The following is a 16,901-nucleotide window of genomic DNA, read 5'->3' as shown; positions in this document are numbered from 1 at the left end:
TGGCTGCATAGGAAGAGGACCTTTCACAGGGAAAATGGCAAGTGTCTTCCAGATCTTGCTCCAAAGCTACACACCTCAGTCTGCCCTCTGCATGCCTCTGACACCCCCTGTGTTACTGTCCCTTCACTGGAGACCAGGGTAAGTGCCTGTGAGTGAGTGAGTCTGTGTGAGAGCCTTTTAAGAGGACATCTGTAGGCTTCCATCCCACCCAGATGATCAGAATCCTATTTTTCAGAGTCTGATGTTGTGGGGTGCTCTTCTTCCCAGCACCAGTACTCTGGGCTGGGGAAGTCAGTTTGCAGCTGGGGGTCCTTTGCTATTTCATGGGTGGAGGGGACATCCGTGAATGAGATATCCCTCCTGATTCTCAATGGCCACATAGAGATTTGGGCTCATTCCGTGTCTCCACCTCTTCTACCAGTTTTGATGTAACTTTTTTTCTTTATATTTTTAATTATAGAACTTCTGTTTGGCTAGACTTTAGATGACTTTTCTGTAATTTAGTTGTAATTTTAATATGTTCATGGAAGAACTCAGGCACAGTATTTATCTACTCCACCATCTAGGATCCAGCCCCAACTCTTATATTGAAGTCCTAACACCCTCTATGAAAAAATGTGACCTTATTTGGAAATAGGGTCATTGTAGATGTAACTAGTTAAGATAAGGTCATACTAGAATAGGTAGACCCCTAATCCAATATGACAGGTGTCCTCATAAAAAGGGGAAATTTGGAGAGAGATGCACACAGGGAATACACCATATGAAGGTGAGAGTAGAGACAGGGTGATGCTTTTACAATCCGAGGAACACCAAAGATTTCCAGCAAACCACCAGAAGCTAAAAGAGAGTCATGGAACAGATTCTCCCTCTCAGTTCTCAGAAGGAATCAATCCTGCTGACACCTTGATCTCAGACTTCCAGCCTTCAGAACCGTGAGACAATACGTTTCGGATGTTTAAGCCCCCCAGTTTGTGGTACATTGTTACAGCAGACCTAGGAAACTATTATAAATGGTGATACTAATCTTCCTCTTAAAACTCATGTAACTTTAGTCAGTTTGAAGAAAATATTAAGTGTGCAGAAATGGCTAGGATTATGAATATGAGATAAGAATGACTAAAGTTTGGACAACATTGTACTAGATGACTTTTAAGTGTCGTCAGATCTCAGATGTTTCTACTTATATCTGGCCCAAGTCATGTCAGGTGAAAGTTAAACAGACAGAAGTGATATTAGGCTTCACGGTGTGACAGTATTACCACATCTCTATTTCCTGTGCCATTCTGGAAATTTAGTGAGAAGAAAGAGAAGCCCGAATTTGGGAAGGAAGACAGGTGAAGGCACACTGCTATGTCTCTTTCTCCAACTTTGCATTCTTACATGGCTACTAATATAGACTCTCTTCCAAGTGTGCCCATGTTGGGGGGTTCTTTGCATATGAGGGCAGGGCATCTCCTTGTATTTCACATTCTCCCAAATAAGACGTGCTTAGTGTCCTATGGCCTATGTACCATGACTGGTAATGAAAGATATTGCATCCCTGGCTTTCCATCATGAAAGCATCTGAATCTCCCAAGGTTACTTTGATCATTGCACCATTCAGATGACTAAGGCCTGTGAAAGGCTCGAATAATTAGCTAAGAACCAGTCCAGTTAAAGGAATTGAATAATTAACTAAAAAATAATTTTAAAAATATGGATTGAAGAAATTACTCACCAGTGAGCATGAACTGGTAGGCGTTGTCAGAGATGGAGAAGATGTGGGGCGGGGCCTCCTGGCGCTTTTTGCCTCGGTAGGCAGACACCACCTCGGGGTTGTACACCGGCAGCCACTTGTAGGGGTTGACAGTGACACAGAACAGGCCCGAGTAGGTCTGAGAAAATCAGAAAATGCATCATGTGCATCTTGTTTTCACTCAGAGGGATAAACGGAATGCAGACACGCTGAAGGGCACTCACATAGATCATCCAGGCTGCGTAACGCTCTTTGAGGTTGTACAGCACCGCGGGCTCGTGGAGATGGGTCATCATGGCCATGTCCTCGATCTTGTCAAATTTGGGAGGGTTCATGGGGAACACCTGATCACTGTTCAGAGTGAGTGTCTGGATATTGATAGGAAGAACACATGATGAGTGGGAGAGCTGATGGTCCATACCGCACTCTACTGGTGTGATAGAGGCAGTGAGAGACGGTGGTACATTTACCCCATTACTACGGATAAATTTATGGATCATTTCCATGCCCAGAGATGAGCCACAAATAACTATCCTTGATTAGGTTAATTCCGGTCAGTCTGCATAACCCATTCAGGTCCGATGCTCGCAGTTGGCAGCCATTCTGCGCACCAGGAATTGCATCACTGGTGTGCCAAGCGATAGAGCTCTCCAACCCTCCGGGGGGCCAGGTGGGGCTCAGGATGGCCAAGATTGCCTCTATTTACCCCATTTCCTGTGAGTGCTGAGATGAGACAAAGGTTGGAAGGTTGGAAAGAAGTACTCTAATGTATTCTGTGCATCTCCACCTCAATACCTCAGCTCACATGGGTTCCTTTGTCTGGAATATCTTTATTGAAATGATGTCTAGAAATCTTCAAAATTCAGCTCAAGTGCCATCTCTTCCATGACCTGTTTCCTCTCCCCCCTGTCTTTTCAAGGCTTGCATAATTTTGTGCACCTCTGCTCTAGTAGTTCAAACACTTGCACTTGCAGCATAGTCCACGGCTGAACAATATTTTGAGACTATCACTTAATTTTTCCCTCTCTGTGTTTTCCCCACTTTCCTCCCCCATTCAAGCATACCACTGGCTCTGCACTCCACTAATCAGGAGAAGTAGAAAGTAGGGCAGAAAAGAGAAAGAGCCTGTAAGTCTTTCTGGCTTTTGATTTCCCAAAGCCTAAGTCCTTAGGAAAACTTTGAGAGTTTTACCGAAGAGATAAAAGGAAGGGGATTTGTGGGTACATATCAAATCTCTTGAGGAAAGGAGACTCTTCCGCCTTACCACCCTACATTAGAAAGAAACACCCAAGGTAGCACAGGGGAGATGGAAAATTTGTGAATCCTGAAGCTTCAGGCACTGGGACTTGTTTCTTAGCAGATCTTTCAGGGAGGCAGTGAGACCCCAGTGGGGTTCTGTGTAAGGTTTCAAAAATGTGGCACAATCCTGGGGGGTGGAACCTCAAGAATGGTTGAAGAAAATTTACTTTTTAAATTTATAATTTGCCCGTGAAAAGAGGCTGAAATTAGAGATTAAGTTCAATAATTAAAAAAAAAAAAAAAGAAAGATCTATTCTGTATGCCTGAGTTTGTGAACTGAAAGTCATACCTACCATGTACACCTTAATTCCTAACTAGATGGTAAAGTTTGGGAAAACAGGTATGCTGAGATTTGCTTATATTTGCCAAGTGACAGACACTGTGACCTAGACGTGGTAGGTGTCCAGTAAATATTGAATTGAACAGTGCACTGTAATTCTCTACATTAAACGAGGCATTGTCTTCGGAACTTCCTCTGTAAGTCTCTCTGCAGCCTGGAGAGCTATATTTAATCATCCTACCCAGTAGTGATCAGCACGAATCTCTCCCTTAAATAGTCCAAGTCTTCCACCCTCACCTTGGCCTTTCTCCAAAGCAAACATCACAAAAACTCTCAAAGCCCGCGTCTTTAGAGAAGGAAAGATTCAGGAGCAAAGGTGTATGCAATGGTACTTTTTCACCTGCTACTTCACTACAGAATAGATAAAAATGTTGTGGTGCCTTCAGATTCCTAGGGGCTCATGCAATTTCTAATATTCCACTCCAAAGGAAAATGAGGACGCCCTTATTATCAAGGACATCTGAGATCAACACTTACCCGGTCATCGAGGGTCTTGACTGTGACTTTGTCATCTTCCCTGCTCTGAATCATACCTTTCACATATAATTCCTTATCATCCACTGCAAAGCAGGCTCTCTTAGAATCGAATGGGCGATTTTGAGCTTCGATTCTCTCCTTCTCTGGTTTCCGCAGGTAGGGAGCTGCTTCTCCAAATATGGCCATCTCTGCATCAGAGCTCATGACTGCAGGGGGCTGGGAAGACCAGAGAGGGACTGCCGAGTCTAGAGTCTGGGGAACAGCTGAATCTAAAGGGCCCCACCCAGTGATTTCCATTCAGACGGGGCCAGATTCAAGAGGTCCTGGGATTTACCTAGGTCCTGGGGAATCTAGGATCAGGTCTAGGGACTTAGAGTGGGCAAATGGAACGAGCTCAAGGGAATATTTTACTCTAGGAAAAGGTTTGAGGGGTTGTTTTCATCTCTGGTGTTGATTTTGGGAAACTCTCTTAGTTCAGTCCCTTGAGTGGAAGTCCCAATTAGAGGAAGTCAAGGTGAGTCCAATAAAGGAGACTTTCCTTAATTACACAGCAGGTTTGAACCCCATAACCTTGGTGTCATCACCAAATCTTAAGGGTGTCTGAGAAGTATTACAGGAGTGTTGATAATTGCTAGTAGAAATTTCAGACAGCACAGTGAAAGGTAATGAGTTGCACAGAAAGTATTGCCACACTTGTATAGCTAATTATAGGTAACTGTGATGGGAAGCATCCCGGCCTAGTGCAATGCCTCCAAACCTTAACATGCACCAGAATTACCTGGAGGGCTTGTTAAAACACAGATCTGTAGGGCCCAATCCCGGAGTTTTTGATTCAGTAGGTCTGGGGTGGGGCCTGAGAATTTACATTTCCAGCGCTTTCCTAGGCGATATTGCTCGTGCAGGGAACACACTCTGAAAACTGCAGGCATAGAGCCTTCCTACCGCAAGTGTGGTCCTTGAACCTGTTGCATACGCATCACCCAGCAGTTTGTTAGAAATTCAGAATCTCAGACCCAGCCAGGTTACAGAATCAGAAGCTGCATTTTAACAAGGTCTTCAAGTGACCTCTATGTATAGTAAAGTTAAAAAGTATTGGGTCTAGTGCAGTGGTCTTCAAACTTTAGTTGTGTGTAGCAGTGTCAGGGTGTGACAAGCAGTGTTTAATTAGATTAATGCATGCCTTAGAACTCACTGCCTGGTTAGTGTGTGTGTGTGTGTGTGTGTGTGTGTGTGTGTGTGGTGTGTGTGGTGTGTGTGTATGTGGTGTGTATAGGTAGGAGTCTTTCTGCCTCTCTCTCTCTCTCTCCCTCTCTCTCTCTCTTTCTCTCCCTCCGTCCCTCCCCAACCTTCCCTCTTATCCTTCTTGTCACTCTCTCTTCAAACCACCTCCCTCCTCTTCATGTATTTTCCCTGCTTAAAGCCAGAAAATCTGGCTTAAAATCAGAGCACTAAACTTGGTCAAATCAGTTAACTTTTCTGGGCGCCTGTCTATTTCCACTTAAAATGAAGAAGCAAGCCTAGCTCATTTCTAAAGTTCCCTGCAGGTTGTATGGTTTTGTGATTCCTTCTCATCTGCTTTTGCTTCTCCCATTCCCTCTTTTCCTACCCTTCCTGACTCCTATACTCCTTACCCCACATTTCTTCCCCCTCCCTTTCTTTCTCTCTTTTTTCTTTTCCTTTTCTTCTCCTATAATTAACCATAAGGTGGAGTTAATTTTACACACATGTATTCCCATACCTTTCTTAAGAAGAGTCTATATCTTTTAACAACGCCTTTTATATTCCCTATTAAAATTGAGAAAGTTGAACATTTTATAGTTCTCTCTTGGAAGTTGCCCTCCCCCATCTTACCCTTTATGAAATGGCTCTTCACTGAGAACTGCTGCTTCAATATCCCTTCCTGCGATTTTGTGGGTTCTGTTCTTACAGAAAGAGAAGCATCCGCTTCCCTCTGTGCTCTATTTTGATAAGTTGTGTTTTAATTTTACTTTGGCCACTGGGTCTGCTGAACCATCTGTGGCTCGTGATTAAGTTTTCATAGTGACAGGTTGGAATTCAATATAGCACCTACAAAGAGGTCCCCTGGCCTGTGTCCATGATGCAGGTTTAAATTTCTTCCTCCTGGGTGATGAGGAAAAATTCACCCATACTGCCTGCCCCTTCACTTAAACCTTGCATTGTGGTTTAAGTGAGTTTTATTGTAGCAGCAGTTCTCAAAGTTTGTGTTCTCAGAACCCCTTCATATTCTTAAATTGAGAATCTAACAATACTTGCTTTATGTAGATCATACCTACTGATACTTTCTATATTCTAAATTATAATGGAGAAAATATATATTTATATTTTCCAAAACCCCCCAAAAAATTAACCAGAAGAGTAACATTGTTTTTCATTTTTGCGACTTTGTTTAATGTCTGCGGTATAAAAGACAGCTGGATTTTCATGTCTACTTCTGTATTCAGTCTGTTGCTGTAAGTTTTTTGTTGTTGTTAAAGTAAATATAGAAAATTGGCTTTACACAGTTATGTAATTTGGTGATTTTAATCACCTTTTCAAATAATTGTGGATATTCTTCTTAGATATCATACCAAAACTTGACAAGTGAGAGTTTCATAAAGGTTGGTTGCAATGTGAAATCTGAAACTATATCCACAACTATTTTGTACTCTATTACATTAAAATCCATTGGTCGGCATTTGAACTTTGAGTGGATCTTTTTCCTATGTATGAACATTGTATGTTAGTCATTTGGAAAATATTGGGTCACTGAATTATACAGAACTTCCAAATGTTGAAACATTTCATTATCGAATATAAAACAGTCATAGCCATTAATATCACCACTGATCTCATTTAAAAATTCTTTAAGTTTTAGGAAGTTGTCAAGCTAGTGGTGACAGATGAAAGTTTTCCAAAATTCAAATTTTTGCTTGAAAGCTCTAGTATATTGCTAGTCACAAATACTGTCAGTTGTTTTCCTTAAAATGACAAGAACACTTCATTTTGTTTTGAGACAATGTCTGCCAAATACCCAAATCTGAATAGCCATAGTTTGTCCACTAGTTGTTCTTTCAAATAAAACTGATGCTTTGTGAATAAAGTGGCTAGTTCATATTGCAACTCAAACAACTGTACATGTGCTTTTCCTCAAGATAACTATCCAACTCTGGTTTGCAATTGGAGTGCCTTATGCGAACTTCCCATTTCATCACCTAGAATATTATAAAGATGTGTATATAAGAATTGAAATATAGAGTTGACCCTTGAACAACGAAGGGGTCAAGAGTACTGAACCCCCATACAGTAAAATATCCGCATATAAATTTTGACTCCCCCAAAACTTAACTACTCATAACCTACTGTTGACCAGAGTCTTACTGATAATGTAAACAGTCAATTAACACACATTATATATATATTATATACTGTATTCTTACAATAAAGTAAGCTAGAGAAAAGAAAATGTTATTAAAGAAATCATAAGAGAAAATACATTCACAGTTCAAACCCATATTGTTCAAAGATCAACTATAATAAAATTAATAACTTTTACAGCTTGCTGCAAATTTATATCATTTTTAAATGAAGCTCTTTTTAAATTAAAACAAACAAACAAACAAACAAACATGTTTTTCTGTACCAGTGTATGACATGAAGAATACAATGACTACTAGTACAATTTGGTGCCATGCCTTAATTTGTAATTAGGCACCAGAAGTTTTATCTATCCTTGCTTTTGCATTATTAGGTCAACACAGTGAAAAAGGGGATTAGCACTTGGGTGTTATGAAAATTGTTTTGACTTCCTGAAAAGGTCTCAGGGCCACATTTTGAGAATGGTTGCACTATATAGTATGAGGGAATCTTGTCAGGTGACACATTTACGATCTCACATTATTTAACTTGGCGTAGTGTTAAGCATGGTACCCAAAGTGTTGGAAAATGATTCACATCAAAATCAACAGAATCTCTGGGGTTGGGACCGGGGAATCTGAATTTTTCTCAAGGGCTTTAAACACAGTGATGTTTGGGAACCACCGGTTTAAAGCATTATTTTGTTTCCTATAGCCACTTTTTCCAAAACTACGGCATGATCCTATTGGTCATACACAAAATGGGTTTAGGCAAATATTTCTTAATTTTAATTCAACTTTAGTGTGCATTTAATTCAACTGTAGTCTCCAACTGGGAGTATTGTTGAAAATATATTCTGAGTCAGCAGGTCTGGGGTGGGGTTTGAGATTCCGAATATCTAACAAATATCTTAGCAGATGCTGATGGTCCACACTTTCATAGAAGGCATAGAGGGCAACTTAAAAAAAAAAAATCTAAGGAAAAAAAAAAGGAATCAATGTAAGTGAAAATATTAAATGAATTAATAGTACTATTGTTAAATGGATATTGCAAAATCTGTGATTGTAGTATAAGAATATATACCACAAGTTATGAATTGTAAGCAAAAGAAGAAATGTTGTGGAAAAACTACAGTAGCTCATGATCAAACTATATTTTTAGGCATCTTAGAAAAACAAGACTTTCCATCTGGATTTCAAGTCACTACCAGTTTTGAGGTGGAGATTTTTCTCCTTTCGTCCACTGCCCTAACCATGACTCAGAACCCTGTCTCTCCTAACTTTACTACTTAGATGATGCAAGAGTTGTCTCAGCAATAGTCTTGCAAAGGAGTTGTCCAGCCTACTCAACACCTTCAGGGACAATTCTTCTTCATCTGGGGCAGGTTTCACAGGCCAAATATCTGTCTTGCTTTAAACTAAAATCTGGCTTTCTGTAATTTCAGCATGACTGCTCCTTATTCCAGCGTTGGTATCAGCAGGAAGAGTTCAAACCTTCTTCCTACAAGCAAACCTCTTCACCCACCTGATGGCTGTTCAGCATTTTTCATTGCTTTATGTTGTCCATGTTAAATAGCCCCTGCTCCATTTTCATCTGCTTCTTCCGTGATGTGCTTCTGAAGCTCCTCTGTCATCATGATGAACCCACTCCTGTTAATCTCTTAAAGTGTGACATCCAAACCATATGTCATCTTCCATCATCATCTGCCCTCACCTCTCCTGACCTAGGTGTAATGACTGAGGTGGTGACTGCCTTTTGGCAGCCTCGTCACACTGCTGACTCACCGCTCACTGTCGGCCAAAGCCCCTCAATCCCCTGCATACGTGCAGTTGCTAAGTCAAATCTTCTCCTCGTATTTATGCAACTGTGTTCTGGGACCCGAGGGTAAAATCATTTATTCTTGGCCGATAAACTTCACCTTGTTAGGTCTGATCCAACTCTCTAGGTGTGATCCATGGTGTCCTCCGAAAGTCCCCTCATTAGCCTTTTCTCTGTTCTGAGAGCTTGACTTGCTTCAAACCCTCCATGGCAGTGTCCCTTTAACCATCAACTCTGCTCCTGTCTTTGGTGGGTCTTCTCATTGAGATGGCCGTACCAGTCCACCTAACCTCCATCACCACCTTCTCAGTGCTTCCCTCTTCACTGCCCCCAGTTGCTGTCCGTGTACCATGCATGACACTGCTCTTGACTTTCATCCCTCTCCTGGGAATTTCTCAGCCACTGTATCTTCTCAACAATGGTGTGGTCATGACTCAATTAACTTTGGCTTTCTTTGTCCTAATTCATCTGGAATTGACTTTAACAAACACAAATTTTTCAGGGGAAAGGGTAGTGGCAGGAAAGGATTTTATTACCACACTAGGAATAAGTTTGAATAGATTTCTCTTTATTCTCTCAGCATTACTTGTGAGTAAAGGCACAGCTGGGTGGATTTAGAGGTGCAGACTCCGCTCGAGGAACAGCAACGTTCGCCTGTGTGTGAAGACTGAATCTTGACCTTCTGAAGGTCATGTTCTGGGCCAACTAAGACCTGGGCTTGCATGTCAGAGCTCTGCACTGTATTTTTTAAGGAAGGCGCAGCTCACAGTGGCCCATGCGGGGATCGAACCAGCAACCTTGATGTTATCAGCACCATGCTCTAACCAACTGAGCTAACTGGCCGCCCCCTGTATTTTATACTTATCAGCATAATGAGCAAAGTTGGGGAACCATTCTTCTCTTGGTAAAATCTGTATATTTTGTAATCTTCCCTTAAGAATACTTAAATAATTCATTTTCAGCTCCTTATGAATGCAGCAAGAATGAGGACATGTAAAACAATATTTGCTAATTTCACTGATTTCATTCCCAATCAAGCTGAAAGTAACTCTTACCTTCTTACTTCTCAAAAGTGATGCTGAGTGTCCTTCAGGAATGAAGTGTCCTCTTGGGGGTTATTTCAGAAATAAAAACACAAAGAACAAATGACCTACAAAGAGTTTAAATAAAAATAAAAACTGTGATTCTTCCAAGTTTAGCGATATTTAAATAGATACACCATAGATTGTGTGGGATGGAAATAAATTTGCCATTTTTCCCTTTGGGTAAATCGTCATTCTTTAAATAATTGGTTAATTACAACATTTGATTAATGCTTTTTGTTTGAGTATCTTCTGTGTATGCAAAGTACCATGTCAGCTCCCTAAGGGGGAACAAAGTAGGAAAAACACAGTCTCTACCTTACAGGAATGCTGAATTTAGTAAGGGTTAAGAGAAATACTCAAATAAATCTTTGAACAAAGAAGAATAAGACAAGTTCTGTAAGAGTCTAAATGAAGTGCGGTGAGGACTTAGAGAGATGACGTTATTGGCTGAGAGTAGGGGGCTCTGAGGGGTCAGGGAAAAACGAAAGGAGGGAGGAGAATGATCCAGATTGTAACCTGGATGCTTAGAGCCAATAGTGGTGAATTGTAGGCACAAGAAGAAAAGCTGTGAATTGTGGGTAAGACACTCTTTAAGAGGACTAGGAAGAGGACACTTAAATATCCTCAGATTCCCTGGAGAAGATGAAGGTAGGTAGGGCAGCTGAACACTCATCCAGCACCAAGGAATCTTAGGTTTAGGAGTTTATAACCTATGTGATGATCTCAAGGGACCATGAGAATCTGAAAAATTTCAATATCAAATTTAATTTAAACACACTTTCCATTTACTATGCGCTACCTTTATGGAACCCAGGGAACATGTCATGAAATACCATTTAGGCAGGAGGACACATTTGAACACTTGGTTTACTAATTTGGTTGCCTCCTTCCGTCTTTTTCTGACTCTCTAATAGTCTCCAGCTTTACCCTAAAATTCTCACAAATTTCTCAGGAAAAAACGAAATGATTACATATTATATTCTGAATTTTTAGCTCAAAAGAAATCAGACTTGGAGGCAGACCCTCAGTTTTCTAAAACCAGTTTTGTTAAGTAGTTGTTGTAATTTCTTTGGGTGTTGGTTTCCTTCTGTAAAATGAAACAGACGGACCAGAAGATGTCTCCAAGAATTCTCCTAGCCCTGTCAATCTATGATGGACAGTACTCTGGTTGAAACAGCCTGAAATCAAAGAGTCACAAATCTTCCAAAGCTGGAGTCCCTCTGAGGGATGCTACTGATGTATCAGACATGACCCAGCGCAAAGCCGTGCAAGACCAGTCTGGAAACTAGTCAATAACAAGCAGCCTATGACGGATAGGATGGATAAAGTGCATGGGAGAATTTCTTCTCGCAATCATCTCCCAGAAATCCTGACATGGGAAAAAAAAAATTAAGTAATATAAAAATTTCAAATAATAGTTGAAGGCAATTACAGAAAAGATATCACAAATTAACATGTTTATTGCTAACTGCCTGGTTAATACCGACCTAAACAATTAGTGGGGTTTATGATCATATTCAGTTTTATTCTGCAGGTTAATTATTTTTGTCTCATGATTGCTTGTATTCTTGTCCTTTTACTTCTTGTAAAAGCTTATTGAAAGGTAATTATCTGTCTTGCTTTCTTGTCCCCCATATTGCTTTTAACATAAGACCTTATGCTTAGTAGGCCTTCAGTAAAAGCTACTGTGTTGCCTTCCCTCCTTGACTGATAACTTGATCAGGTTTAATCACAACTATATGGAACAAAAAAATGGGCACCTGTGAGCACCTCACTTACCTTGAGATTCTGTGGTCAGAGCGGTTTCAAGAGTGTGACCCCCCAGCGCTCTTTATACTCCCAAATCTGCCAGCCCAGCACTCTTACTTGGCTGTATTTTGGGGATCACCATTTACTCCTTAGATGTAAATGCGTCGTTGTCCTGATCTGTCACTCTTGTTAAGTTACTTGGATAAATGACCAGCGGAGGCTGTATAATGCCAAGTCAGCTGTGTAGGGATTTTGATGCTGGACACAGATCTTTGAGACTTAGAGAGTCCTAGGGGCTAAGTGGAACTGGGGCAGAGTGTGCTAAGAAGGTCAGTAAAGGGCAGAGGCACAGGATGAATTGTCAAGCAATGAGTGATCAATAGCATGGATAGTACCTACATCTCATCTACCCGACACTGATGTGGGAGATGGGATGGTGTTGCCTCTTCTCAGAAATTTCCGGAAAATTAAAGATTGACCGTTTAACATAACCAATGTTATTGACTGATTCAATGTCAAAAAATCCATTGATGAAAGAAAGTTTTCTAAAAATGTATTACACGTTATCTTGTTTCATTTACTCTAGTATCTTGAATGGAACTTAACTTTTTCTTGATCATTCCAGGATCTGGGAGGTGATGTAATGAAGTCATCAGGAATATTAGTTTTTTAGTGGGTTTCGCCCTGCACTAATTGCTCCTAGATTGCTATGAATTTTTGTGTCTACTATTTAATTTTTTTTAATTAAATTTATTGGGGTGACAATTGTTAGTAAAATTACATAGATTTCAGGTGTGCAATTCTGTATCACATCATCTATAAATTACATTATGTGTTCACCATCCAGAGTCAGTTCTCCTTCCATCACCACATATTTGATCCCCGTTTACTATTTAATTTTTATATATTCATCTTCATGGCTAGCCTCTCAGGTGTGATTCTTTCTGTAGTTAGTATGTTCCCTCTAATAGCCTGATTTTGTTTTTTCTAATCTGTTATAGACTGGGAAACAGATTACAAAGTTAACATCAGGCTAACGTAAGAATCAGTAAGTTCCAAGTGAAGTTCTAGAGTGTTCTAAATACATTGTCTTTGTGACAATTCATATGGTTGCTTGGGGTACTTTTTTTTCTCTAAAACATAAATATATTTGATGCAAGAACAACCATACATGTACAAGTTAGAGCCATTTAAGCAATACAGTCTGACCTGTTCAAATCGTACACAATCAATGATTGCTGAATCAAGATTCTCTATCAAGTCCTCCCGGGGATAGTTTCATGTAAGTGAGGTATTTCTAAAGGTTGCATTGGTCAAAATGAAATATGGGCAGAGGAGGAATAGATAGGAACAGGACTTCCATGTATGTAGCATTTTCCAAAGTAGATTTCACAGAATGCTGATTTTGAGAGAAAGTAAGAAATAAATGGTCCTGTGGTTAAATGAGTTTAGAAAAGTGGAAAATTTTATCCCCTGATGTTAAAGATTCACCATAAATATTAGCATATTAAGGGATCTGAGGCGATCCCTTTCTTTTTGTACCTGGTGATTTGATGTTGGAACACCATCTCATTCTCTGCTTCAGAAACCAAGACGGGAAGCTGAAAGCTGTAATCCATATAGACATTGCCTCTGTTTCTTAGCACCAGAAGAAAGCAACAGAGAGATATCAGGCATAAACACGACTGCTTTTATTCAAAAGCTTTTTGTATGTAGCAGATACTCAGTGACTGTTTGCTTGGTGAATAAACGAATCAAGATGAATCATGGGGAATCTGTGTTGACAGAGGGCTGAAGTGATAAAGCAGAAAAGAACGGAATCAGACTCAGTCTCACTTAATAGTAATAGTTTACATTTATTAAGAACTCACTACTTGCCAGGCTTTATCCATATTGGCCAAATGAAGTTTCATGACAGTTCTGTGAGGTAGGTGCTAATATCATTCCCATTTGATAGTCGAGGAAACTGGGTCACTGAGAGTTTACATAACCTGCCCAAGGCCACACAAACTAGTAAGTGGCAGAGTGGCAAACACTCTCTGGCTCTAAATCTTATGCCTATAACCTTTCACTTTTGCGAGCACATCACTTTTGAGTGCCTACTTGGTATAGGGCTCTGTGCTGAAGAAGGGGGATGGGCATATGAAATGGGGTCACTGCCCCAAAGGAGCTGACGGTGAACAAGGGAAGACAGGATATAGGCAAGGAAAGGATAGTTCACTTTTTCAAGGTTAAGCTAAGTTCCAAGATGAGTGGGGTGCACTGGATTAAATGTGAGTACAAGGTATTTGAAACTCATAAAGTATGCTGTGTGGGTAAACTATTATCAGAATTGTTATTAATGATGATTATACTGCTTTGGAGGAGAGAAGAGGTTAGTGTGGAGATAATAATGGCCTTTTAAAAATACCTTTCAGTTTATATAGAATTTTTGTATATTTCATTATGTTTGTACAAGCCTCAGGGCTCTATACTATTATTCCCATTGTCCAAATGGGGAAACCGAGGCCTAAGGGGGTTAAGTGGTTGGCCAAAGGCCCCACAGCTGGTAAGCCACAGAGCCAGAATTGAAATCCAGGGTTTTTGAATCTAAAGCCTCCCTTTTTCCTCTATCCTCCACTTTCTCTTAAAGGAGGCAGACTTTTACATGGGTAAGAGGAACAGGGAAGAGGTTCTAAGCTTAGGGAGATGAGGGATTGTCACTTGGAAAAAAGGCTTCCCAGGGTGTGTTTCAGGAAGGTTGACCGGGCAAGCCTGGAGTTAAGGTTTGGGGTGGGGTAGGGGATAGTACGGAGGTAAAGGCTGGAGCAATGCGCCAGGCTTGTTTGTGAGGGGCTTCCAATGCCCCGTGAAGGAGACAGGACAGTATTCTAAGATCATCGGGAACTTTTTGAGGTTTTTGAGCAGAAAACTGTGTGAGTATATATATATATGTATATATATACATATACACACACACACACACACACACACACACTTGTCACTTGGAATATATATAATCATGTAATATGATATCCATGATAGGATATACTGGAGAAGGGAGAACCTGGGTGCCTAGAATCATTTATCAACTATTTTAAAAATCTCGGTGTAGGGGCGGTTGGTTAGCTCAGTTGGTTAGAGTGCGGTGCTTTATCAACAAGCTTGCCGGTTCCATCCCCACATGGGCCACTGTGAGCTGCCCCCTCCACAACTAGATTGAAACAACTACGTGACTTGGAGCTGATGGGTCCTGGAAAAACACACGTAAATAATAAATAAAAGTTAAAAAAAAACTTAAAAAAAAAATCTTGGTATAAACCTTTCCAATATGATTACACAGGCTCTGATGAGTTATGGACAGTTAGACGGTTAGAATTAATCTCTAGATGCTTCTATGAATTCAAATCTGTGTTATAACTCTCCATAGCATCAGAGGACTGGCTTTCACAGTGGTTGTGCCCTGGTGTCTCTGAATTCACCCTGCAGATTCAAAGAGAAGCGTGTTGTGTGGGCTCAAAGTTTTCTGCCTCATTGTCCCATTTAGGCACAGCAATAAAAGAAAACTGTTAAATCCCAGGAGGTGAAAAGACCTCTGTGAGCTACAGCTTTCTTTTTTTGAGGCCCTATCCCACATTATATTAATATATTAAAAATCCACTCAATATATATATACATATAAAAATCTACTTGGATTGAGTATAAAAAATAATCATGGCATAAGACAAAGAAGGCCTTGATTAAGTAGGATAGAAATGAGATTTAAAAGGAAAGAGAAAACCCAAGGTATACCCCAAAGGCAGGATCCACAGGACTTTGATGACTGCTGTGTTTGAGGGGGAGCAGGAATCAGAGAATCCTGCCTTTCCTCCAGCCCTCATTTTAGTCTGGGAAACTAGGAGCATGAAACCAGTTCAGAGGAAATACTGAAGCCGGGGGAAGGCGAGTTTAGATTTTAGACACGTTGAGGTTGAGAGGATGGTGATGATCACCTAGAAGGGAGAGGCAAGGGTTCAGAAATTTAAAGCAGAAGTCAAGGCTAGAGATGGCTGCGTTGGAGGGAGTGGCATCACTTGAAATCCTTAAGGAGGATGAATTCTCAGAGGAAGACTGGACGTCCAGTTTAGGAAGCGGGAAGAGAAAATGAAGATGCAGAGTGGAAGAAAAAAAAAAAAGAAGGTCATTTTCCAGTAGCAAATACCCGCGTGAGATCTTGTTGGAGCCAGAAGAGCCAAATGGGTCCATATTTTACTTCTGCCATTTACCAACTGTGGCAAGTCACGTCACCTCTCTCAGCAACTGTGGTGATTTTTCCGTCAGCTGAAAAATCAGAAAAATAATTCTGTTTCTGCCTGTCATGAGGACGGTGTGGGCATCAAATGAGACACTATCTCCACCATCTAGATGTGGTTGTCCCTGCACGCAGCTGTTTCCAGATCATGCCAAACAGTGTGTTTTGATCTGTATCAACCTTGACACAGACTCCAGCAAATAACTTTTTAGCACCAAAACATAAGAGAGCAACATGGACTTCACTGAGGATTTTGTGGGGGAGACATAGAAGAGGATGATATCGCATCCCTTAGAGTATGGAAAGTTTCCATCAGAAATGTCAGTTCTACAAAGTCCATTTTCTTTCACACTGATGCTGGTGGTTTATTGCCTTTCTGCCCCCAAGTTGTCTTCCCCACACCTACTGGTCCTCAGTTGTTCCTCTATTATGGGGAGCCATATAGCTTTGCCATAGACCTGTATTTCTACACATCTGGTCACATAATAAAATAAAAGACCTCAAGTAAAGAAGATCATTTGCATCCTTAGACAGTCCAGTAACCACCTATTTTTACTCACCTCTGCCCTTTTGGGGGGGGGGGTCTCATCTTTATCCCGACACTATGCCCTTAATTTATAGGTCATAGCTCATACCATCATCCCATCTCTCCCAAACCTGAAAGGAGTTCTGTGAATGATGGTTTTCTCCATTCATGTTACAAAATAATTTTCGTGAATTCTAAAGTGAAGGCAACTTTATCACTAATGTCAAAAGAAGTCAAGTGAGGTC

At 40.6% G+C, this 16,901-nt stretch overlaps 1 protein-coding gene across 1 annotated transcript in view; it reads right to left on the bottom strand.

Moving 5' to 3' along the window:
* Positions 1–11,918, bottom strand: part of MYH13 (myosin heavy chain 13) — a 60,579-nt gene extending 48,661 nt beyond the window's left edge. Inside the window, exons 1-5 of the mRNA XM_033091359.1 lie at positions 11,887–11,918; positions 10,082–10,131; positions 3,855–4,070; positions 1,963–2,106; positions 1,721–1,877 (exon numbers count right to left, since the gene is read on the bottom strand). Coding sequence (XP_032947250.1) covers positions 1,721–1,877; positions 1,963–2,106; positions 3,855–4,058 — 505 coding nt within the window. The 5' untranslated portion in view covers positions 4,059–4,070; positions 10,082–10,131; positions 11,887–11,918. The remainder of the gene's footprint in view (positions 1–1,720; positions 1,878–1,962; positions 2,107–3,854; positions 4,071–10,081; positions 10,132–11,886) is intronic.
* Positions 11,919–16,901: the final 4,983 nt, after the last annotated feature.

The sequence above is a fragment of the Rhinolophus ferrumequinum genome, chromosome 21 (genome assembly GCF_004115265.2).
Source record: "Rhinolophus ferrumequinum isolate MPI-CBG mRhiFer1 chromosome 21, mRhiFer1_v1.p, whole genome shotgun sequence".
Classification (NCBI taxonomy): domain Eukaryota; kingdom Metazoa; phylum Chordata; class Mammalia; order Chiroptera; family Rhinolophidae; genus Rhinolophus; species Rhinolophus ferrumequinum.
Note: the sequence above shows the minus strand (reverse complement) of the source record. Positions and strands in the feature narration are given on the sequence as shown.